The sequence below is a fragment of the Eublepharis macularius genome, chromosome 16 (genome assembly GCF_028583425.1).
Source record: "Eublepharis macularius isolate TG4126 chromosome 16, MPM_Emac_v1.0, whole genome shotgun sequence".
Lineage (NCBI taxonomy): Eukaryota > Metazoa > Chordata > Lepidosauria > Squamata > Eublepharidae > Eublepharis > Eublepharis macularius.
The window spans coordinates 33,657,501-33,681,935 of NC_072805.1; the positions used below are offsets into that span (position 1 = coordinate 33,657,501).

General features: G+C 43.1%; 1 protein-coding gene across 1 annotated transcript in view; it reads left to right on the plus strand.

Moving 5' to 3' along the window:
* Positions 1-23,894, plus strand: part of TSHZ3 (teashirt zinc finger homeobox 3) — a 144,389-nt gene extending 120,495 nt beyond the window's left edge. Inside the window, exon 2 of the mRNA XM_055000747.1 lies at positions 19,574-23,894. Within this exon, the coding sequence (XP_054856722.1) occupies positions 19,574-22,776 (3,203 nt within the window). The 3' untranslated portion in view covers positions 22,777-23,894. The remainder of the gene's footprint in view (positions 1-19,573) is intronic.
* Positions 23,895-24,435: the final 541 nt, after the last annotated feature.

Below are 24,435 nucleotides of genomic sequence, written 5' to 3' on the forward strand. Positions count from 1 at the left end.
GAATTGTGACGATTGTCTCCACTGTTCACTGGTTACACCTTTAAATTTAAGGCCAAGTTGCCTACAGGACAGCCAAAAATGGGAACCAGCCCTGATTTTTCAACATCTCGGTGCTAGACTTATTAATAGGAATAGTCAGAAGTAAGTTGCATGGGACATTTCAACACACTCACAGGCATCACAAACCAAACACTATAAATATCACATCTTACAAATATCCCTTTGTTTAAAGTTTAGTTTGAGTGAAAAACTCCCTGTTCTTGGAACCCTACAGGCCCTTGGAAATAAATTAAAGGCTTGGTGTTCTGAGAGGCCTTTGAATCAACTTCTTTACTGATTGTTTTACTGCTTTCCTTTTGGGTGTTAGTCATTACTCATGATTCTATGATTTTCACGATCGCATTTTGATATAGAATCAGGCTAGCTGACAAGAACATACGACTCCTACTGTAAAACAGCCGCATTGGCTGCCAGTTTGTGTCTGAGTCCAACTGACGGTGCTGGTAATCAATCAGGGTTTCACATCCAATAAGAAAAGAAGTCTGGCTTCCCCCCCTGTGACTGCTGACAAGAATTCAAGCTCCAGATTGGACACCTGGCCTTTCAAACTGCTACCACCTTTCACATGATGTTGGTCACCAAAATAACAGTCCGGATGGTAATGTCTTTTGGTCAGTGCTGAAGCAAGCACAATCCAAGCGATGACCTAGATGTGAAAGGCTTCCTGATTCTCCTTGGATATCAGCAAAACATCCAGTCTCTGCCAAATGCATGTTTCTCATGTTCACAGGGCTATGGCTCCTCCTTCAAAGCATCTTTCCTTAAGCAAAGAAAAATCACCCCAAAATCAACCAATTCCCTTCATATGTAAATATCCCTTTTAGTGTCAGTGTGTCTGTCGCTGTGTTAATCCCACGTTACGGTTTCAAGAATCCAGCAAGCCATTTGATTCAGTGGAGTCTATATCAGCAGTGACAGTGGTCACGTTTGTGCCGGCATTTCAGGCAAAAGGGGTGTTTTTAGGTCAAATTGCATTGGGTAGTTAAGAGTGACATCCCCGCTGAGGAGGGAGTCCTTGCTAACCCATCATCTCCATCCAAACACACGAATGCAGTCATATCCATAGTCACATACCCGAATCCCCTGTTTGAATGTTGTTGCAAAGGATAACAAAGCTGTTTCATTTATAACTGTAGCTGTATGTTTATTTGCTGCTTTTATATCCCACCTTTCTGACAAGGCACTTTACAATTTTAAATAACTGTGCGTATATACAGCTCTTCTAGACAGATTAGTGCCCCACCTAGAGTGGTGAACAAGTTAGTGTTATTATTATTGCCACAATACAGCTGGGGAGCTGGGTTGAGAGGGAGTGGCTTCCCCAAGGCCACCTACTGAGCTCATGGCAGTAGTGGGATTTGAACCAGAAGAGTGCTGATTCGCAGCCGAACCACTTAACCACTGTGCTACAGCAGCATCTGACAAAAAGAGCTGTGGTTCTCGAAAGCTTATGCTACAATAAAGTTGGTTAATCTTAAAGGTGCTCCTGGACACTCTACTGTTTTACAATTTTAAAGTACATTTTTATTGAAAAGTATATTTAAAAGTAGGTCTAATACATGTTTTTTATTCCAACTTTATCCTGGGGAGCTCAGAACTGCTTACACCATTCTGCCTTCCACATTTTAGCCTCACAAGAACCCTATAAACTCAGTTATACTGAGAGAAAGTTGACTAGCCCAATATTCCCCATCTCCCGCAAGATTTGTGGAAGAGAATCTCAGGCCATGAAGTTCCTACTATCACCCCCTAAAGAAACTACAAAAAAAAACTCCTGAGGAAGTCCAGCTTGGAAATTCTCTCTCCAAGTTCTCCGAGGTTACTAACAGTGCAATCCTAAAAAGAGTTATTCCAGTCTAAGCGCCCAATAATCCCCATCTCCCGCAAGCTTTATGGAAGAGTGGGGATTTGAACATGGGTCTTCCGCACACGTTGGATAATGCACTTCCAATCCTCTTTATAGATCATTTGGAACGGATTTTTTTGTATGCGGAACAAAAAATCCACCTCAAACGATAAAGTGCATTGAAAGTGCATTATCCAACGTGTGCGGAATCAGCCCTTGTGTGACTGCTACATCCCGTTGCCTTGAAAGCACAAAATTAAAGAGACTGCTGCCATAAAAGGCATCTGTTGGTCTCCAGGAGATGATGGAAGCTTCCAGGCTTGGGTTTCTCCTATTCTAACTTCCTTTCAGAGCACATGGGTCTTTTACTGTGCAATCCTAAGAAGAGTTACTCCAGTCTCAGCCCATTGGAATCAGTGCGCTTAGCCTGGAATAACTCTTTTTAGGATTGCACCGTTAGTAACCTCAGAGAACTTGGAGAGAGAATTTCCAAGCTAGACTTCTTTATATTTTTTGTAGTTTCTTCAGGGGCTGAGGGCAGGATTCTCTTCTGCCTTTGTTTCAGGGTCTTTCAGTAATCCCAGCAAAGATGGAGAGAGGCTGCCTCAGCTGGATTGTTTTAGGCTTTTAGTAGCAGGAGCTGCCTAGCCCGGAATTCTCCTTCTAGATCTTGGCTTCTGAATGCCAGACTTGGTATTGAAAGTTTCAGCAGGGAAAAGATGAGCATACACTTGAAGCAAGCATACACCAGTCTGATGTAGTGGTCAAGAGTGGCAGGACTCTAATCTGGAGAACCGGGTTTGATTCCCCCACTCCTCAGCTCGAAGCCAGTCGGGTGACCTTGGGTCAGTTATGGCTTCTCGGAGCTTTCTCAGCCCCACCCACCTCACAGGGTGTCTGTTACAGGGATAATAATAACACTGACTTGTTAACCACTCTGAGTGTGGCGCTAATCTGTCCTGAAGAGCGGTAGATAAGCACAAAGCTATTATTGATGGAAAGGGATAAGGTGTGGTGATGTGATATCAAGAACAAGCAGATTTCCCACCGCTCAAGTGACTACTTTTTCATCACGTGACAAGGCAGCAGTGGCCATTTTGCGGATAGTATCCAGCGGATAGTATCCAGACACTGTTGCGCTGTATTTCAGGAATTTAATATAACAAAACAGGCGACTACTGACTGCTATTTAGAAACTCAGCACAAGTGCAGGTAAAGGGAGTGAGGGTTAGTTTATATGAGGGATGATTTCAGATTTTTCCTCTCAGCTGTTCCTGCTCCCAAATCCTTGTTTCAGTTTTGGTTCTCCCTTGTGCAAATCAAACCATGCTTCTTTATTTTGACAGCACTCTCATTAATGTAGTTCTTTCCTCTCAAGTTTGTCCCATCACCACATCCTGTCTGCATAAGAACTGCTGTATCACAGTGGTTAAGTGGTTGGGCTGTGAATCAGCATTTTGCTAGTTCTACTCGGACTACTGCCATGAGCTCAGCAGGTGGCCTTGGGTAAGCCAGTCCTCTCAGCCCCAGCTCCCCAGCTGTATTATGGGGATAATAGCAACACTGACTTTGTTCACCGCTCTGAGTATGTCACTAAACTGTCCAGAAAGGCGATATATAAGCATACTCTTGTGGTGGTGATGATGATGATGATGATGATGATGATGATGATAAAATTGCACCTACTGGGAGACTTCCAACCACACATCATGAGAGCATGTGTACTCCCCTGATTCTACATGTTCTGTGGATAGAAGCACACACAGCCTCAATACATACAAACATGACCCATGAAAAATCCAGCGATCAGTTCATGCATAAGGAAACAGTACATCGATGGTAACCTTGTGTGTTATCCCAGTTCACACAACATGGTGACTGGTGGTATTGGAAGGATCACAGATACAGTGTAGTTCTGCTGTGCACGGTTGGTCAGCTCCAACGGATATATGGTGGTAATGCCTGGAAATGGTTATTGCCTCTGTTATACCAGATTTTTAAGTGATAGGTAGGGTCTCTTTTTGTGTATGCCTCCCAACACCATGCTTTTTTTCACAGTGTTATATTAATCATAATAGAAAAGCTAGCACCACCGGTTCTATTCTGAGACTTTGGGACGCTGTGTGGCTCAGCGCATCTGATTTGCACACAGAAGGTCCCAGGTTCCCTGGCATCTACAGTTAAAAGGATTAGTTAATAGATGATAGGAAAGATCCGCTGCCAATCAGAGCAAATAATGCTTCTCTTGATAGGCTGGTATTCACACTCAGGCAAAGAGAACTTCATGCGTTCATGTGAGTAAAGTGGCCTCAGCTACTAGGTATCAATTGAGAAACGCTATGCCATTAATGCTGCCGTACTAGAAAAAAAAAGATCCTTTTAAGGATTCCTCGTGGCAATAAAAATATTCCGGTAGAGCATTAAGGAGTTTGCTTCTGAAATGTGTTTAATGTAAATATGCTGTCAGATACCCTTCAAGTAATTGACAAGAGCAGATGATTAGCACTGTTCTCAATAGTGTTTTTGCATAATCTTACATTTTGACAGAACTCTTCACCAGCTCTTTATTGTCAGTACTCTGCAATCAGGAATACTTTTTTTTTTTTGCCTTGACAACATTTACTTTGTCATTATGAATCTTGTAAGTGGTCATTTAACTTGTTCAGTGTGCATGTAGAACTTTCAATAGGAACCAGTCTTTTTTTTTTTCTTCTACATGGCGAGGAACAAGTCAGCAAAGTAAACTCGGCTAATCTCGATATGCACATCTTTTTAAAAGAAGGAAGATAACGTACCTGTATCCTTGATTGGTGCCTCCCAATCTGATCTGGGAAATACTAGCTCACGCGTGCATGCATACACTTATCTCCTCTTGACGACGAGTGGCTGAATGTGTGAACTGATTCCACTGAAAAAGGATGGATTTGAGGAGACATCCGGTGATAGGCAAGTTGATATGGTGGCTTATTCACACATGCAAATCTGCTTGATAATACCATGGTCAGACTATGACATTTTTATCCTGCCCTTCCCTAAGAATCTTATGGCAGCATATCGGGTTCTGCTCTTCCTCTACCTGTTTTGTCCTCACAAAAACCAAGTTAAGTTGAAAGAGAATGACTGGACCAAGGCCACCCAGAGAGCTTCTAGAGCTGAGTAGAAGTTTGAACTGGTGTTCCGATCCTATTCTGATATTCTAACACCTACTCCACAATGGATCTTACAACTCCCCTTTGTTAACTGGCATAGAGAGTAAAAAGTTCAGACTAGAATCCTGGGAGACCCAGATCCGAATTCTGGAAGCTCGCTGGGTGACCTTCAGACATGGTTGTCTGAAAGCCTGTATGGGGTATTTTTACTGTTAAAGACCATGATTAAATCCCGTTTCCTTCTAATCTCCTCCATAAACAGGTTTTCCAGAGATGCAGCGTAAACCTTTTCTTAATAAATTCATGCACAAAGACCCTAAAATCCAGCTGCCACCATTCATAACGGTGTCCTATACCTTACATAAATAGTCAATATAATAAACTTTCCCCTTTATTTGAAGCATTACTCTTGTTCCTGCTGTCCCTCTTTAATCTATCTCAATGGATTTCCGGTGTACGGCTCGTATAGATTTGGCTGGTGACAAGGGTTAGAGTAGTCTTGTAGAACATTCACTTGTAGCTGTGAAAAGCGAGCATTCATCAGGGGATTAAGTCGATCAGATTGTGTCAAAGATCAATGAGAGGCTTGTGTGATCCTTCTTAGGCCCTAATGTATTCACCTTCTTTTGGTGAGAATTCACACACACACACATTCCTCGGTCTGAAAGCTATTTATCTCAGAATGTCAAATTGCAATAATTAACCATTATTGATCTTAAATTCAATTAACTTCATTAACACAGGTCATGATGAGGGTGCTTGTAAGGGGAAAGACATTTGACAATGCCTTTTTTTCTTGTGTGACACCAAGACTCGCAATGGCAACGATAAACTATTCTTAATACTATACTGGGAATAATATTTTTTTCTAAAAAAAAATTGGTGCCATACATGAGACATCTCAATCCAGTTGCCATCTGTTAACCTGAGGTATCTTCCTAATGTGGAGGAAATATTATAACAGGCTGCCCCCTGAGGACATTTTGCCATTCGCTAAATTCTCAAATGGTATCAGAAACATTTCTTGGATGTCACAAAAGTTAGTCTGGAAGTGACTAGCATTGAGGGTTGGTCTGTCCCTTCCTCTGTGATTGTTTGGAGGACCAGAGTGGATTTATTTAAGCACATATACCTGTGCGTACTGGTGATAGATCTCACCAGACAGACAAAAATGAAACTGTGATTCCAAATTAATTATTTAATTTCTAATCGGTTGCCCCCCCCACTACAAAGTGGTGTTTGTTATTAATATGCAAGGGTACATGCTAAAACACACATATGATAGCAGCATACTCCTTATACTGATATAGAGGTCATGTTTCAATGATGTCTACATGATAGTTTAAAATCAGTAGATACAAATTCATTCATTCATTCCCTTTTACAAAAGTCAAAATGCTTCAGTCCAGAATTATTTTCTCCCAGTCCATCACTGATGGTGGATTTCTTGGTTTCTGTACAACTGCGATGCAATCATCCAAGCTGTAACTAATTTTGGTTGTTGTGGATTTTCCAGGCTGTATCGCTGTGGTCTTGGCATTGTAGTTCCTGATGTTTCACCAGCAGCTGTGACTGGCATCTTCAGAGTTTTATGCTGAGAGATCTCGTCTTTCGGTGCTACACCTCTGAAGATGCCAGTCACAGCTGCTGGTGAAACATCAGGAACTACAATGCCAAGACCATGGCCATACAGCCCGGAAAATCCACAACAACCATTGTTCTCCAGCTGTGAAAGCCTTCGACAATATATGTAACTATGTTGTGGGTTGTGGTTGTTGTGGGTTTTCCTTCCTTCCTTCCTTCCTTCCTTTTGAGGCGGCTTACGAATTGTCTCTCAAGGAATGTGTGTCTGCTGGAGGAATAGATCCTTAGAATCCAATCCAATGGATTTGTTTCCCATATTTCACTGACAGCTTATCCTTCCAACATGTAGGTGCCTGTACAAATACCAGAAGGATTAAAAATAAAAATACAATTTATTGGCATATAAGTAGAAGGAAAAGCAGTTGACATAGAAAGCTCGCAAGAATGTCAGGTGGTGGTGAGGTTTCTTCATTTTGACATTTCTGAACTTGTGTAGCTTAGTGGCAAAGGAAAGAATCTATGACCATTGAGAGAGCTCAGTCCAAATCTTTGATAAACATATTGGCCTTGGAGAAAAATAATAAAATATTTAACTTTTCTCAACAGGTAGTTGGCTTGTGGAACTGCCTGCAAGAAGACGTTGTTGTAACAGAGGGTTGATTAGATTTGCCATTACCTGCCCTCAGTGGGCAAATCTTTGCCCTTGGCCCCAATCCTCCACAGTCAATGATTTGAGGCACTGCTTTTTTTCTGGGAAAAGAGGTGGTGGAACTCAGTGGGTTGCCCTTGGCAAAAATGGTCACATGGCTGGTGGCCCCGCCCCCTGGTCTCCAGACAGAGGGGAGTTGAGATTGCCCTTCATGCCAGCGGCGCGGAGGGCAATCTCAACTCCCCTCTGTCTGGAGATCAGGGGGCGGGGCCACCAGCCATGTGACCATTTTCAAGAGGTTCCGGAACTCCGTTCCCCCACGTTCCCCCTGAAAAAAAAAGCCTTGAGGAGTGGGAGAAAAATGGAGGGGAATAAATACTGGGATAAATGGACAATTGGTCTGCTCCAACAGGGCTACTTTTATGTTTTATTCTGGCAGGCTTTTTATACTGTTGAAAGGGCAGTGCTGATGGTATTCTTTTTGCTTCATCTTGTTTTTAATGTATTTAAAACATATTGATCCCACCTTATGCCCTTGGACTCAGGGCATAGTTATTTCATGATTTTTAAATGTCACATTGTGTTTTTTGTTTTATATACTTTTCTAGCCTGAGACTGAAAGGTGACACAAGAATTAACAAAATAGAAATAATGCCTGCCTAACTTGCAAGATTGCTTTGAGGATAATTGTGAATCACTTTGAACCTGGTAAACAATAGATAGTGTGTATTAATAGTAATAATAACAATAACATTATTGTTAACAACTTAATGCCCGCTCAGAGTGGTTTACAAAATTTGTTATTATTATTCTCACGGCAATCACCCTGTGTGGAGGATGGGGCTGAGAAAGCTCTGAGAGAGCTGTGACTGACCCAAGGTCACCCAGCTGGCTTCAAGCGGAGGAGTGAGGAATCAAACCCAATTCTCCAGATTAGAGTCCCACCATTCTTAACCACTACACCAAACTTGCTATTGTAACCAAATTGGTGGAGCCAAAGAACCATGTCAGGTATTTGCATCGGAGATGTTCCATTTTAGATTGCCAGTGGGGGACCATAATGTTCTGGAAATAAAATATATTTCTTATGCATACAAAACCTGTATGGGAGGCGGAAAGGTCTATGCAAGCCTATATTCTCACATGCTGATTTTTAAAAATATACAGGAAGGCAGCATTGTATAGCCCAATCACCTCAGGTTTTGGAAGCTCAGCAAGGTCAGGTTTTGGATGGAAGATCCCTGAAAAAGACTCTGCAGAGGAAGGCAATGGCAAACCATCTCCTCTTCTCACTTGCTTTAAAAGCCCCTTAATGGGGGTCACCGTGTTGATTGTGACTTGATACACACACACACACAAAAGCTCAAGTGTGACAGAAATGAGGCACAGACAGGCAGTTGATGGGCACATTAAGGAGGGATTGCTGTGTGGACGGGAGTCCCCAGAGCATGGAGTGGGTTTGGAACTAGGGTTGCCAACGTCTGGGTGGCGGCTGGAGATCTCCTGGAATTATTACTGATCTGCAGCCATCAGAGATCTGATGTAGAACTTCACCGTCTCCAGGTTCCTCCCCCAAAATCTCCAGGAATTTCTCAACCTGGAGCTAGCAACCCTAATTGGAACTCAAGTTGGAGATGATCTGTCTTCAAGACTGTATAGTGATCAACTCCTCAAGCTACATAAGAATATATATATATATATATATATATATATATATATATATATAAAATAGGTAAAGCATACAAGTGGATTCAATACATTCGGTTCAGTCCATGTCCCACATCCAGCAACAGAAAGCATGCCCTGAGAGAAAAGCAGAGATTTACAGATATCCCCACCACAATTTAAAAAGATCGCATATGAGAAAACATTTATACAAAACACCTTTACTGCTTTCAAGAAGAAGCCGGTGAGGTATAGTTGTTGGATTACATCTGGGTTAAACTCCTCACTCTGCCATGGAGCAACCTAGATGTTGAGTTGCTTGCTCTCTCAGTCTAGCCTCCTTCACAGGGGTGTTGTAGAGATCCCATTCCCCCAGTGGGGGCAGGGGATCCCCTTCATTCACTGTCCACCCCCACCTCTGCTTACCTGGCCAGTGGGGAGGAAGGCACGGGAACAGACCTCCCAGACATGCTCCTGGGGTGGCGCAATGATATCATTGACATCATTGCACCACCCTGAGAGCACTCCTGTGCTTCGCTGTGGGCCGAATTGGGCCCATTTGAGGCGCACATTGGCCTGCTATGAAGTGGGTGCGACCTCTGTGCCTGTGCGGTGACATCACCAGCAGCGACATCGCTGGAAATGACATCACTGCACAGCTGTGGGATTGTGCACATGTAGCACGCATAAGTAAAGAATAAAGAAGGCAAGAAGGAAGTAAGAGCCAGGTCTCCCCCCCGCCCCCCGCTGGTAACCTTAAGGGGTTGTGAGGGTCAGGAGCAAGGAAACAGCCATCTATCCCACTCTGAGCACCTTGGAGAATAGGTGAGGTACAAATCTCTACACACTGAAGATGTAAAGTGAAGCAGGCTAGAAGCAGAATGGTTTGAATAAACTCTTGAATCATAAGCGGGGAGGGGGGGGCTGAAAGTTTCCTCTCAACATCTGTCTGCTCAGTGAAGAATTATAATAATTAAGAGCTGTTAGAGCCATATTGAGAACTTTCGTTCTCGAGCCTACTCACATCCTGAAATCTGGCTGTGAATCTCACATCCGTTTCCTCGAATGCACCACATTCTTCGACGTGATTCAAAAGTTGTCGCCAAAATACTACACAGGTAGCGGTGGCATTTGCATACCTCCGGCAATCCTTCATGGGACATATTTGGTAAAATGTTCTCTGCCAAATCTCTGTTTACTCTGTCCCCACGCCGCCAGGGAATGCTGAATGTCGAATGACAGATTTGGGTTACGATCATAGAACCTCTTAATAGAGGGATAATGTACGTGCCCCAGGCTTTGAGTGCTCATATGTCACAGTGCGGAAAGATCAGATCCTTATGTTAACAGAAGAGACACAGGAATTGTTTGAATATGAAATATTACTAAAATAAATAATTTACGCCCCCTATTGTAAATCCAAAGGGAGCCCTTTCTGTCGTAGCCCTTTACACAGGAGTAACATTGGCAGCACTGCCTCAGCAGGTGCCAGTAGTTTTTGAGGGTGGAGACTGCAGAGGTTGGGAGAACGTAACATCACTTCTGGGTGACGCTTCAGGAATTCCCCCTAATCAGTAGCATTGCCAGGTCTCTCTGTCATCCCCAAAGAGGTCAGGAGTGATACTTACTTGAACGATCCGTGTGCCTTAGGCAATGATGTCACCTCTGGAACTGAGATTGTTGCACAGGGAGCACAAGTGTACTTCTTGCCACCAAATCGTCCCAAAATAAATTTGGCCCCTAATCTGCTCCAAACATAGCATGATATAGTGTGATGTCATCGCACAGGCAGCAAGTGTGGATTTTTGCATGGGCTGCCTCCTGGTTGCAAGCAATTCCCTGTCGCCTCCCACCCAATGCCAGCAATTGGCAAGCAGAGCTGCAAACTGCCAGGAGTTTACCCGCCACCCATGGGCATCTGGCAACCTTACTAATCCTTATGGTAAAGACAATACAGACCTGGGGGAATCTCTGCAGGTGCCATTTTCCAGCCATTTCCCCCCACTTCTCAATTTCTCAAGAGTAATGGTTTGTCCATGGTGGATGGGCAAATGGGGAGCCTACACAGGCATCAAGTAGCACTTTCAAGACTAATCGAATGTATTTTAGTATAACCTTTTGTGAAATGCATAAAGTGCATGACTCACATAAAGTTAGCATCTTCAGAGACGTAAAGTGCACCACCATTGGAGCTCTCTCAGAATTACAACTGATCTATTGTTTACAGAAATCAGTTCCCTTGGAGAAAATAGCTGGTTTGGAGGGTAGATTCTATAGCATTATACCCCAATGAGGTCCTTACCCAAGTCCAAACTGTATCCTCCATAGTTTTGTCCACCAAATCTCCAGGAATTTCCCAACCTGAAGTTGACAACCTTAGATACCGGCCAGTTGCCCAGGTAGGGAAGAGAGAAAGAAAATGGGTGATAATACAGTTTGGGAAGCTACACCGGCTTCTTGTAAGTACAGAAACTGCCGTTCCTTCACTTCGCACATGATGCTGTCTCTGATTATAAAGTCTGATTACAGCATGGGCTCTTCTTGGAGAGTTTTCACTAAGCAGCAATAAATATGGAGGCCGTCTGGATGTTTGGGTGGGTGGGGGTAGAGGTGGAAGGGGTGTTTCTAAATTCTGTGACAACTCCGGATCAATTCAAAAGTTCAGGGTTTTTTAAAAAATGGTTTCCCCCACTTTTTGATGGAACTGAAGTTGTGCTTCCCACCCCAGAGCCATGTTGATGAAATTGGAGAGAAATATTGCCATTAAAATTGCTGCTTGCTTTTGTATCAGCTGCACGAAGAGTATAAAGAATAGCATAAAGAAACAAGCACAAACTGGAAAGGTGCCCCGAAAGAATAAGATGTAAACAATCTTCCTGACCATCCATAAAGATAAAGAGAAATAAGAAAAATGTATCTTGATTTGTTTATTATTATCTTTGAATTGTGATGATAGGATGGGCTTAGCATCAAAAGGCACTTTCCTGCTTTTACAAGCCGTGGCATTGGCTGGGTTGATTCTGGGCACATTTAGCAATACTCTTTTTTTTTTTTGTCTTTATAAACCATGAGATAAAACACCCATTTTCTTCGAAGGCAAATCAGCAAGATAAACATTCAGCTTCGCATCTGGCAGACATCCTGTAAAACCATCCAATGGACCATTTGAGCATTGTTTCGTCCAATGCACAGCAACAGCAAGATTGCCTTGACATGTTAGTTATTCAGCTCTGTTTCTTTGATCCTGCTGAATGGGTCTTTCCCAAACTGACAGCTAAGGCACACCTTTTTTTCTGAATTAAAGTCAGAAGCAAACTTCACTCTCGCGCCCCACAGATGTTTAGTAGTAGAGAGTGTAGCAAACCAATACTCAGAGGAGGGTCCTCATTGCCCTATTTCTAAGGGCATTAATATTTTGGACAAGTGTTGCCTTCTGATGACTCAGGGCCAAGCTACAAGTGACAAATGACACTTGAACGGCAAGTGGATTGAGCGGAGGGCAAGTGTACAGGGAGAAATACACTTGCCGTTCAAGTGTTATTCGTCACTTGTAGCTTGGCCCTCAGGAATAGTTTTGCCAAATCAAGGCTAGGAAATTCCGGGAGATTTGGAGGGCGGAGCCTGGAGAGAATGGGGTTTAGGTAGAAGAGAGATCTCAGCAAGGTGTGATACCATACAGTCCACCCTCCAAAATAACCATTTCCTCTAGGGTAACTGAACTCTGTGGACTGGAGATTAATTGTAATCTCTAGCCACCCCCTGGAGGTTGACAGACCTACTGAGATATCTACAGCACCTATCTAGCAGGAATAATTTTCATCAAGTGACATCCAAGGAAAAGTTACTTACTTCTCCCATTAAGTCTCACAGGAAGGAGGAAAAGTCAGAACATGAAGAGGGGCAACAGTTTGTCTCATATTCTAGAATGGTTGGGATTTGCAGGACCTCATAACTACATAATTATTTTATTTTCCCAACTAGATTGGCACAAATATGCTGTTTTTGTTTCCCTGTTTTGTTGTAGAGTCTTTACATTTCAGCCATTTTAATTGCTGATGTTCCCATTTTTTTGTGTTTTCATGACATTTTTATACCACATATACATTAACAATCATGCAACTGATACAAAATGAGGCATCCATTTGACCAGATTAAAAAAAAAATAAAGGTTTGTATGGTAAGACAACTCTTGTTTCATTCCATGATTCCCGCATTTTCAAAATCAAAGAAGTTTGTTTCTGAAATCCAATTTCCTCCTTCACTCGCAACACAGCAATTCTCTCCTGACACACCCATTCTCCCAGCATGCAGTATGGGAATTAATGTGCTGACCGACTAGGTTGCATCCGACCACCTTTTCAACTGGTGAAAGGTGGAAGAGGGCTCCCAAAAGATTATGCTAGAGATTATGGGACCCATGAGTGGACACACTGTAGGCGATGGAGGTGCAGAGGGAAATTAAGCAAAGTCAAGTGGAAAAGATGGTAGCATCCAACCCATCTTTCAGCACAAGGTATTTTGACAAATGCTTCTAAGTTAGATTTGGATTTTGGTTAGGGGTGCCATTCCCCCGCCTGGGGCGAGGGGTTTCCTGCTCTCACCCTCCTCCACCCCCCCCCACTTACTTGGATGGTGAGGGGCACTCTCCCCAGAGTGCCCCCCACAGGCAACGCAACATGCCCCTTTGCCAACAGTGGCCCAAATCATGCCCCACAGCAGGCCTGTTTTGGGCCGAATCATGCCTGTTGAGAGCGCCCTTTGACATGTGGGGCCATCCTTTGCCCTGTGTGATAACATCACCTCCAGGAAGTGATGTCATCATGCAAGCTGGGAGCACGCACACAAAGAAAGGCTCTACAGATGCCTCAGGGTAAGAGCCAGGCTCCCAAGGAACCTGACAACCCTAATTTTGATTGATTCTGTAGAGGAGGACTGAGTCCATCCAATGATAAGGGTGTTGGTTCTTCTGCTCTGAGATTCTGGATGTTTTTGTTTTCCTGCTGCTCGGAAGCTCTAGTCTGCATAGCTCTGCTAAGCTCTGGTAAGACATAAAAACAGGCTTTGCACAAAGGTTGTTTTAACATGCCATATTTTCCAGAGACAGAGGACCTATGAAAAGCCCAAGCCAAATACTCTTTCGAAATGGAAGGAGGTGTGATTCATAGCATTGTTCCTTACATTCTAATCAGTCAGCATATAGACCTTGCAGCACAAATTCTCAACTGGGCCAGGTCTCGATGGCTCCAGCAAATTGATGGCCCCGTGCAGAAGCCTCAATTGGATTCCAAACCCAAGTTGCTTGTCCAAGGTTTCCGTCACTAAATCAATAAGTAATCACTGGTTTGGGGCTTTGCAAAAATTCACACATGCCTGCAAATTCTAAAGAACAAATAGAAAATAGATATATGTGTCTTGATGGAGTCTGGGGGACAGAATCTAAACTTCGGGTTTCCTTCTATGATATGATAGAACAGCTGTTGCAGCATAGTGGTTAAGTGGTTGGGTTGCGAATCAGCACTCTGCTGGTTCAAATCCCACTACTGCCATGAGCTCACTAGGTGGCCTTGGGTAAGCCACTCCCCTCAGCCCCAGCTCCCCAGGTGTATTGTGGGGATAACAATGATCTTGTTCACTGCTCTGGGGCACTACCTAGAAGAACAGAATATAAGTGCAGTTATTATTATTAAAATATTGTGCTTTAGGTTATACAGTACATGGTTTGATACATAGTGGTGGTTTCTTTATTGGCTCCAAAGTGCAAGAGATCAGCCTGTTCTGGAACACAAAGCATGCATACTCCTAAATTAACCTGAGTTTATCAAAAAAAGAAGACACCTGCAATGGTAATTCCAGAGGTCATAGATCCAGAGGAGTTAGCCATGTTAGTCTGTAGTAGCAAAATAGCAAAGAGTCTAGTAGCACCTTTAAGACTAACCAACTTTATTGTAGCATAAGCTTTTGAGAGCCACAGCTACAATAAAGTTGGTTAGTCTTAAAGGTACTACTGGACTCTACTTAATTCCAGAGGTGTAGACATATTGATCTGCCGTAGCAAAATTATACAAGAGACCAATGACACCTCTGAAGAGTAATGAAGCTCCAACTAGAACAGATTTTGTTAATCTTGAAAGTTGTACCGGGCACCTGTTGGATTACAAAGTAATGTGCCTGTTTGCCTCCTTTTCAGGGCTAGAGTTCTGGGATAATTTTTTTCATGTGGCCACCACAGAATTGGGCTGTACCCAACATTGGGCTAGTGAGTGTACTACTCCACATTAAAATGTGGATTCACCTGAAATCAGATTTTTTAAACAAAAAAAATTCTATGTGACAGCATACGTGTAAATAAATTGTTTTGAATATGAATGCTTGAGAGAGGGCTTAAAACAACCCATTGTATTCATTTATTTAGATAACCTTAATAGAGATGGGCACGATCCAAAAAAAAATAATGATCCAGCTGATTGTGGATCGGTGCCGACGACGATCCTGAATTAACGAACCACACCGAGCATCTCCCGTTCCCGAGCCGTGGATCGTGGATCGTGGAGGCCAAAGCGGGGCATGCTGGTATTCCCAGCTATGTGGGAAGGTGGGTGGTGGCAGTGGCCACCGAGCCTGGTGGGCATGGGGAGGTGGCGACGAGCCACCTCCCCTCAGGGGGGGGGGGGTCTGGCCACTCGCCGGCTGCTCCATGGTTAGAAGGAAGCCCTGCTGATCAAGGAAATCTGGGCTTCCATTCGGGTCTCCAGGGCGACAGAAGGAGGGCAAACAGAGCTCAGGCATTCCCCTGGCTCCATTGCCAGGGGAATAGATTGCTGGCGCCTGAGTGTCTGGATCCCCGAACCGAGCCCAATCGTCCCGATCCAGGCTGGCCCAAGAACGCCTAGCTTGCATGGCAGTGTCCTAATCTAACCAACTTATTTGTAGCATAAACGTTCAAGAACCACAGCTCTCTTTGTCAGATGCAGAGAGCTATGGTTCTCGAAAGCTTATGCTACAAATAAGTTGGTTAGTCTTAAAGGTACTTCTGGACTCTACTATTTTGGAACTGCAGACAAACAAGGTTAACTGCTCTGGATCAGTGTCCTAGTCTGACACTCTGATCACAGCATCATGCTGATTTGGTAGCAGCTGGTGTCCCCTGAAGTGGTATTGCTCTAAACTCCTTCCATTGCATCTTCCCTTCTTCTAAGGGAGTTTCAGGTGGGTCGCTGCATTGGTCTGCAGTGGAACGGCTGACGAAGGGAGCTTTGCCTCTTGAAAGCTTGCATCCTGAAAATCTTATTGGTCTTTAATGTGCTACTGGACTCGAATCTTGTTCTTCTAAGAGAGTAATTTTCATCAGCATCCTCATGATGCTTGTTACCAATAATAATAATAATAATAATAATAATAATAATAATAATAATAATAATAATAATAATAAACATTGCCATTCCTGGGGATGCCAGAGTCAAAGAAAAAGAACAAGAAAAAAAGATTAAATATAGAGATCTGGCAATAGAAACCACCTGACTATGGAAGAAGAATGCAACAGTAGTCCCCATTGTCATCGAGGCACTTGGAACCACCTCGAAAAACTTTGCAATTCGTACGGAAAAAATGCAGCTTTCTGACAGAACACCTACAGAACTGCAAAGATGGCGCAACTTGGAGCAGCGTGCTTATTACGCTGATATCTGGTTGATACTTAAGTCTCCGCTCCGGTGGAAACTTGTATAAGCTTAGCAAGGCCAATCAATAATAATGTGCTTATTGTTGATTGTGTTCTGGATGATGATGATGATGATGATGATGATGATACCTTTTTAGATGCTAATAAAGGTACCAGGGAAGTTAGATGAATGTGGCCAGCGGCAAGAGCACTAGGCAAAGTCCATGCAACACTTAGAATAACTGTCCAAACCATTAGCCACAGCCATCTGGCCTGGGTTTTAGACCATCAATTCAGTGGATTCCAAACAAGGGACAGTACAGTGCAGGATCTCTGCTGGTTACCAGTGTAGCTTATGGTGAGTAAATATTGACAAAGTAGTCAGAAGAGCAAACACTTTGACATTTGTAATGTCCACTGGAAGATCTTGTATATATTTATCATGGAAAGAGAAGGGCAGCATACCAATTTTCCTAAGCTCACAGCTGTTCTCATTCTCTCTCTCATTTTAGGTCGAAGAGCCCTTTGTAATTGTAATTGGGACATTTGTAGCATAGATAATAGAGATGTTCAGTCTCGGTTAGAATAATATTTCTGTGTCGATCCATCTGGTTTTCTCCCAGCATCTGCTTTCCCAAAGCTTCAATTTTAAAGGCAAGCTTCAAAGCTTGCTGGAAATCATATCCCTCTGCCCTACTCTCTAACTTCAGATGGTTCTGATTTCTGGGTGGTGGTAAGAAAGCCATTTACACACATTCAGATTAAGGAAAAATAGATGCCACTCATCCTGTCCTTAGGTTGCTCTGTGCTCACTCTTCATGAACTCCAGTTTCTTTTGGAGAATTTTGACAATTGATTCCAGAATTGGGGTTTGTGCCGTTCCTGGCAGCATTCAGCCCCTTCAGTTCCTTTGCATTTCTTTCTCTTCCTTGCATAGCTGATACAAATTGATAGAATACTGAATACCAGGGCTCATTTCGAGGGGGAACGTGCAGGACTGCAGTTCCAGCAGTTCCCCAAAGAGGTCACATGTCAGGTGGCTCTGCCCACCTGACTCTCAGCCATTTTGGGCCCGTTTCAGCCTGGATTGGGGCCGAAACAGCGTGGATTGGGCCTCTGATGCGTGGTGGATCATTCTTTCACTCAGCAGCGGGCTGATCCTGACCATTTTGGGTCCCTTTTTGGCCATTTTCAGCCCCTTTTGCCATTTTGGGCCCAATTTTGCCCCTGAATGGCCAGGATTGAGTCCAAAACAGCTAGGAGAGGGGATGTCAGGGGTGTGGCATATGCAAATCAGTTATGCTAATGACACACTTCTGGTGATGGCATGGGGCGTGGTATATGCTAATGAGCTACGCTAATGAGTTATGCTAATGAGTTCCTCCAGCTCTTTTTCTACGAAATGACCCCTGCTGAATACAATCTTGATATGGATGTCTGGATAATTGCAATGCGCTCTTTCTGAAGTGTTTTACTGATTTGCAAAGGTGTGTTGTTCAAACACCACAAAACAAGAATTTTTGATGCGAGCAGACATAGAACGAGGTCAGGGCTGCTTTTGTTTTTTAAATGCTAGATGAATGTCACTTTTAGTCTGGGACCCTCTTTCTCCCTTTCCACTAATGGAAGGCACTCCCATCCATTGATGAGAGAGATTTTGAGCAATTTCTCTTCCCGCTTTTCCTGGCAGACCTGATTTCAGAGGGCACAGAAAGATACAGATAAAGGAGGAGACGAGAGAATTCTCTTCCACTTCCACTCACACGCCACCTCAAATGCATGATTATGTTCTTTAAAAAAAAACAAAACTTCTATTAATGTGCACAGATACATTTGTTCTGTAGGCGGTGGGACACAAATGGCCTAAAGGAATGTGAAGCTGGGTCGTGTGTACAATTATAGCGTGCTTGGTACAAAATCCAGAAATTTAAAATGGAGATTGGAGGGGAAATAATTCCTCCTTCTCTGTGGCCTAGGTTACCAACTCTGAGAAGGGAAATTCTTGGATTTGGGGCGTGGAGCCTGGGGAGGGCAGAGTTTGGAGAGGGGAGGGAGCCAATGGCATACATTCCACCCTCTGAAGTTGCCTTTATCTCCCAAGAGAATTGACCTGCAAGCTCTGGAGATCAGTCATGATACCAAGAGAACCCCAGGTCCCAACTGGAGGTTGGCAACACTATCAGTGCGACCCTGCCCCTTGTGGTTGTTTGTTCACACAGGCCCTACAAGCCTAGTAAAAAAGGACTAATTCTTCCTCTTTTGCTTGTGGAAATGCTGGTAAAAACCCAAACCAAGGTAATTTGTGACTCCAAAATTCAGGGAGAAATCAGAAAAAGAATTTCAGAAACATCCCTAAAATATGTTTGGGGGTTAACCCCCCCCACTCTTGTTCAGTATACTACCTGTGCTTCTGAGAAGTCCCAGCAGGCAAATATGAGCTTTTAATTTTTTTCTAATTGAGTACATTTAAAAAAAAAAAACTTTCTGGAGTTCTTATTGATGTTTTTTATGTTTTATTAAAGATCGGTTCTCAGAAATGTTAGGCGTAAAAAAAATCTGGCTTAATTTAAATTGTGAATCTGTCTGTTAAGAAATACATTAGGGGTAGGAGAAGCATAAGACATATTAATTGACAGACAGGAACTGCTGTCTCAGAGGTTGATACAAGTAATTTATTACTTTAGAAATGAATGCCACCTTCAGAATGTGCTTCATTAATTTCAAATTTAGTTTTAATTTCAAGCTGTTGCCCCTTGAGAAGAATAAGGTGGCAAATTATGTTTGAAGAGCAGATTTCCCCCCCCCCTTCCTCTTGCTTGGAAGAAACGCTAAATTTTAACTGTTTAATTTTAATAAATAAATGCAGTTCTTTGACTGAAACATGCCAGCTGCTAATGTACAGTGAGGCCAGCAATCACTAACTGATTTTTCTGTTTTGTTTTTTTCTCTTTCGGCCATGATAGCATATGTTTCAGATGAAATGAAAGCTGCTGCGATGGTGGAAGATGACCTCGAATCGGATGAGAATGCGGTAGATGGAGAGCCTTCTGCAAAGTACGCTTGTCCGGAAAAGGACTTCAGTAAGAACTGCCAGAGCTATCAAAACTCTCCAGTTGCCGAATTTTCCAGCCACGAAATGGACAGCGAGTCACACATCAGTGAGACCAGCGACCGAATGGCCGACTTCGAGAGCAGCTCCATCAAAAACGAGGAGGAGAGCAAAGAGGTTTCGATACAGCTGGAGGAGTCTGTGGTCTCTGACAGCTTGGAGCAGATGAAAGCTGTCTACAACAACTTCCTCTCCAACTCATACTGGTCCAATCTCAACCTGAATCTCCACCAGCCGACCTCTGAAAAAAACAACGGGAGCAGCAGCAGCAGCAGCAGTAGCAGCAGCAGCTGCGGCAGTGGAAGCTTTGACTGGCATCAGACAGCCATGGCGAAAACACTGCAGCAGGTTTCGCAGAACAGAATCCTTCCTGAGCCCAGCCTTTTTAGCACAGTTCAATTGTACAGACAAAGCAGTAAGCTTTATGGCTCTATATTTACTGGAGCTAGTAAATTCCGCTGTAAAGACTGCAGTGCTGCCTATGATACTTTAGTAGAATTAACAGTGCACATGAATGAAACGGGACATTATCGGGATGACAACCACGAAACAGATAACAATAACCCAAAAAGGTGGTCCAAGCCTCGTAAACGCTCTTTGCTAGAAATGGAAGGGAAGGAAGACGCTCAGAAAGTATTAAAGTGTATGTACTGCGGCCATTCTTTTGAATCGCTTCAAGACTTGAGTGTCCATATGATCAAAACGAAACATTACCAAAAAGTGCCTCTGAAGGAACCTGTAACCCCTGTAGCAGCAAAAATAATCCCAGCCACTAGGAAGAAAACTTCCCTAGAGCTGGAACTTCCAAGTTCTCCTGATTCCACTGGTGGGACCCCGAAAGCCACCATCTCCGATGCCAATGATGCACTTCAAAAGAATTCCAACCCATACATTACACCAAATAACCGTTACGGACACCAGAACGGTGCCAGCTATGCTTGGCATTTCGAGGCAAGGAAGTCTCAAATCCTGAAGTGCATGGAATGTGGCAGTTCTCATGATACTTTGCAGGAACTCACTGCCCACATGATGGTGACCGGGCATTTCATTAAAGTCACCAATTCTGCCATGAAGAAAGGGAAACCTATTATAGAAGCCCCTGTGACACCTACCATCACAGCGTTGCTGGATGAAAAAGTCCAGTCTGTGCCACTTGCAGCCACAACATTCACGTCTCCTTCCAATACGCCGTCTAGCATCTCCCCAAAATTAAATGTGGAAATAAAAAAAGAGGTTGATAAAGACAGGATGATTGCTGATGATAAGATGAAAGACAAGGAGAAATCAAGTGAAGATGAGGAGAAATATGACATCTCCTCAAAATATCATTATTTGACTGAAAATGACTTGGAAGAGAGTCCGAAAGGGGGGCTAGATATTTTAAAGTCTTTAGAAAACACAGTTACATCAGCTATTAATAAAGCTCAAAATGGCACACCAAGCTGGGGTGGCTACCCCAGTATTCATGCTGCCTACCAGCTACCCAACATGATGAAGTTGTCCTTAGGTTCATCAGGGAAAAGTACGTCCTTAAAACCTATGTTTGGAAATGCGGAAATGGTGTCCCCAACTAAAAGCCAGCCTCTAGTTTCCCCGCCAAGCAGCCAAACTTCTCCTGTGCCGAAGACTAATTTCCATGCAATGGAAGAGCTGGTCAAGAAGGTCACGGAGAAAGTGGCCAAAGTTGAAGAAAAAATGAAGGACCCTGAAGGGGGGAAACTGTCGCCATTGAAGAGAGCAACACCTTCGCCGTGTAGCAGTGAAGTCAGCGAGCAGATCAAGATGGACACCTCCAATGACATTAGTTTTAAAAGCCCACAGAATAGCCCGGTTTCTCAGAGGGAGAGTTGCAAGGACAGCCCAAAAGGGGAGCCGGTGGAAAATGGTAAGGAGCTTGTCAAGGCCATCACGAGTTCTTTGAGTAGCAGCACAGCTATTATTACTGACCATCCTCCTGAACAACCGTTCGTAAATCCGTTAAGCGCATTACAGTCCGTCATGAATATTCATCTTGGGAAGGCAGCAAAGCCCTCTCTGCCTGCTCTGGACCCAATGAGTATGCTCTTTAAAATGAGCAACAGCCTAGCAGAAAAAGCTGCTGTGGCTACCCCACCCCTACAGTCCAAAAAACCAGACCATTTAGACCGCTATTTTTATCATGTCAACAATGACCAGCCCATAGATTTGACGAAAGGCAAGAGTGACAAAGGCTGCTCTTTGGGTTCAGCGCTTTTGTCATCCACATCGGCGTCTTCTGCTTCTTCTTCATCTACAGTGACAACAGCAAAGACATCTGCAGTTGTGTCATTCATGTCAAACTCGCCGCTACGCGAGAATGCCTTGTCAGATATATCTGATATGCTGAAGAACCTGACAGAAAGTCACACATCAAAATCTTCCACACCTTCCAGCATATCTGAGAAATCTGACATTGATGGGACCACAATAGAAGAACCGGAAGAGGCGACCCCGGCTCAGAAAAGGAAGGGACGGCAGTCTAATTGGAACCCTCAACATTTGCTCATCTTGCAGGCCCAGTTTGCAGCCAGCTTACGGCAGACCTCAGAGGGAAAATACATCATGTCGGACTTAAGCCCTCAGGAAAGAATGCACATTTCTAGATTTACCGGGCTCTCCATGACCACCATTAGCCACTGGTTGGCCAATGTGAAATACCAACTTCGAAGGACAGGGGGGACAAAGTTCCTTAAAAATTTGGACACTGGGCATCCAGTGTTCTTTTGTAACGACTGTGCTTCACAAATCAGAACTCCTTCAACGTATATCAGTCATCTTGAATCACATCTAGGTTTCCGGCTACGAGACTTGTCCAAACTTTCCAGCGAACAGATTAACAATCAGATAGCACAAACCAAGTCACCCTCTGAAAAACTTTTGGCTCCATCGCCAGAGGATGAATTAGGAACTTCCTACCAGTGTAAACTTTGCAATAGGACCTTTGCAAGCAAACATGCCGTTAAGCTTCATCTCAGTAAAACGCATGGGAAGTCTCCAGAAGACCATCTCCTGTATGTTTGTGAACTAGAAAAGCAGTAGCGTTTGCTTTGGACAAAAAAAGGGAAAACGACAACTGTACTTAGCTTTGAGGGAAACTGTCAAAAAAGACGCCTTAAAGCTTTCTGTTCTGTTCTTGGCACATAATTCTTATTTTAACTCTGAGGTGTCACTCGGGCTTGAACTTCTATTTTTTTTTTTTATAAACTGTACAGTGTTTAATAGAGGTGCATAATCAGCTGTTGTTACTGGTAAAATATGAAGGTTAAAACGCAGTGGTAAGTGTTTGGAACTTTGTGTAAATTGGGGTTTAGTTGAAGCGCATCCCTCCGATGCCTCAAACTGCATGCATTAACAAGACAGTTTAATTAAGCATTTATTAACTAATGCTGGTGCACTTTTTTCATGGTGACTAAGTGTGCTGGTAGGTTCGCACCCTGTAAATCTTTAGCCCTCTGAGTACTTTGAAGCACTTTTGCATTAAATTTTTTTAAAGTATGTGGATATATTCCTTTTTTAAAAAAAATTATCCCTTTCCAACTTAGGACATATCCGGGCAATGTGGAGAACCTTGCCTTGAGCAAGATGTGCCACCAGCCACCAGCAGGAATTGCTTGTGTAATCCAACCAGCTAAGCATCTTTGTGACATCTGAAGGATCAGTCGCATAGCCTGCATGAGTTTCCATTAAGATATTACATCGGATTGCAATTGCCGCTGGTTGGATGTACAAGCCGCTCAGGCATCTGGTTGGTGGCTCTTCCTGTGACATCTGAAACCACTGTTATGTTAGGGATCTGATGCCTTGTGAAAGCGCTTCCAATATTAACAGTTTAGATGCTGGATCCCTTCTGCAGGTCCCTCACACAGCTGGCAATCCTAGGAGTTGGTTTTCTGTGATGTGTGCATGCATGTCTCGAAGGGAAATGCTTTTCCCTTGGATGCTTTCTGCACATTTGGCTGTGTGGTGCAGTGCCCGCCAAGGAGCATGGGATGTTGCCATCGGCTCACACCTTTTGTTGGAGTTAACTAATGGACTCCCATGTATGGTGAGGCGGCTCCCATCTTGAAACATTAAAATATATTATTTTCACATTGAAACATAGATGTATATATTGTATAGATTTCAAAATCCTCTTATGGAAAATGTGATTGTGGACGATGCCGTTTCTTCTTCTTCAACATTTTTAAAAAATCAATGGATTGGTTTTGTACCTGATATGCTCCAAGTATAAGTGGTACTTATAAATATATAAATATTATATATATAAATATATAAAATAATAATGTATATTTCTTTTCTAGGTCAAAGGGTTTCCTTTTAACATCTGAACAATGTAAATTATATGAAAGATAACGACAGATAGCCTTTATAAAGTATTCAGAAACATTATTCTTGAAGCAAAGTATGGTTCGTTTCTTTTTTGTTGTTTTGCTATACAGTACATCTATATTGATAGAGGTCCATGTTTAAATTATACATATTTATTAGTTGTTTGCTACCTTTTTTTAAGAAAAAAAACATTCTGATAATAGAAGCCACGGACTGGCATGCATTAGACCTATTTTGCACAACATGACTTATAAAAGTATTTATTAGTAAAAACAAATAAAAACAATTCAAAAGAGAAATTTTCAAAATCAACTCAGTGCTCAAAGGGTTAAATCTATTTGGGGGGCGGGAGAAGTTAAGAAAAAAGAT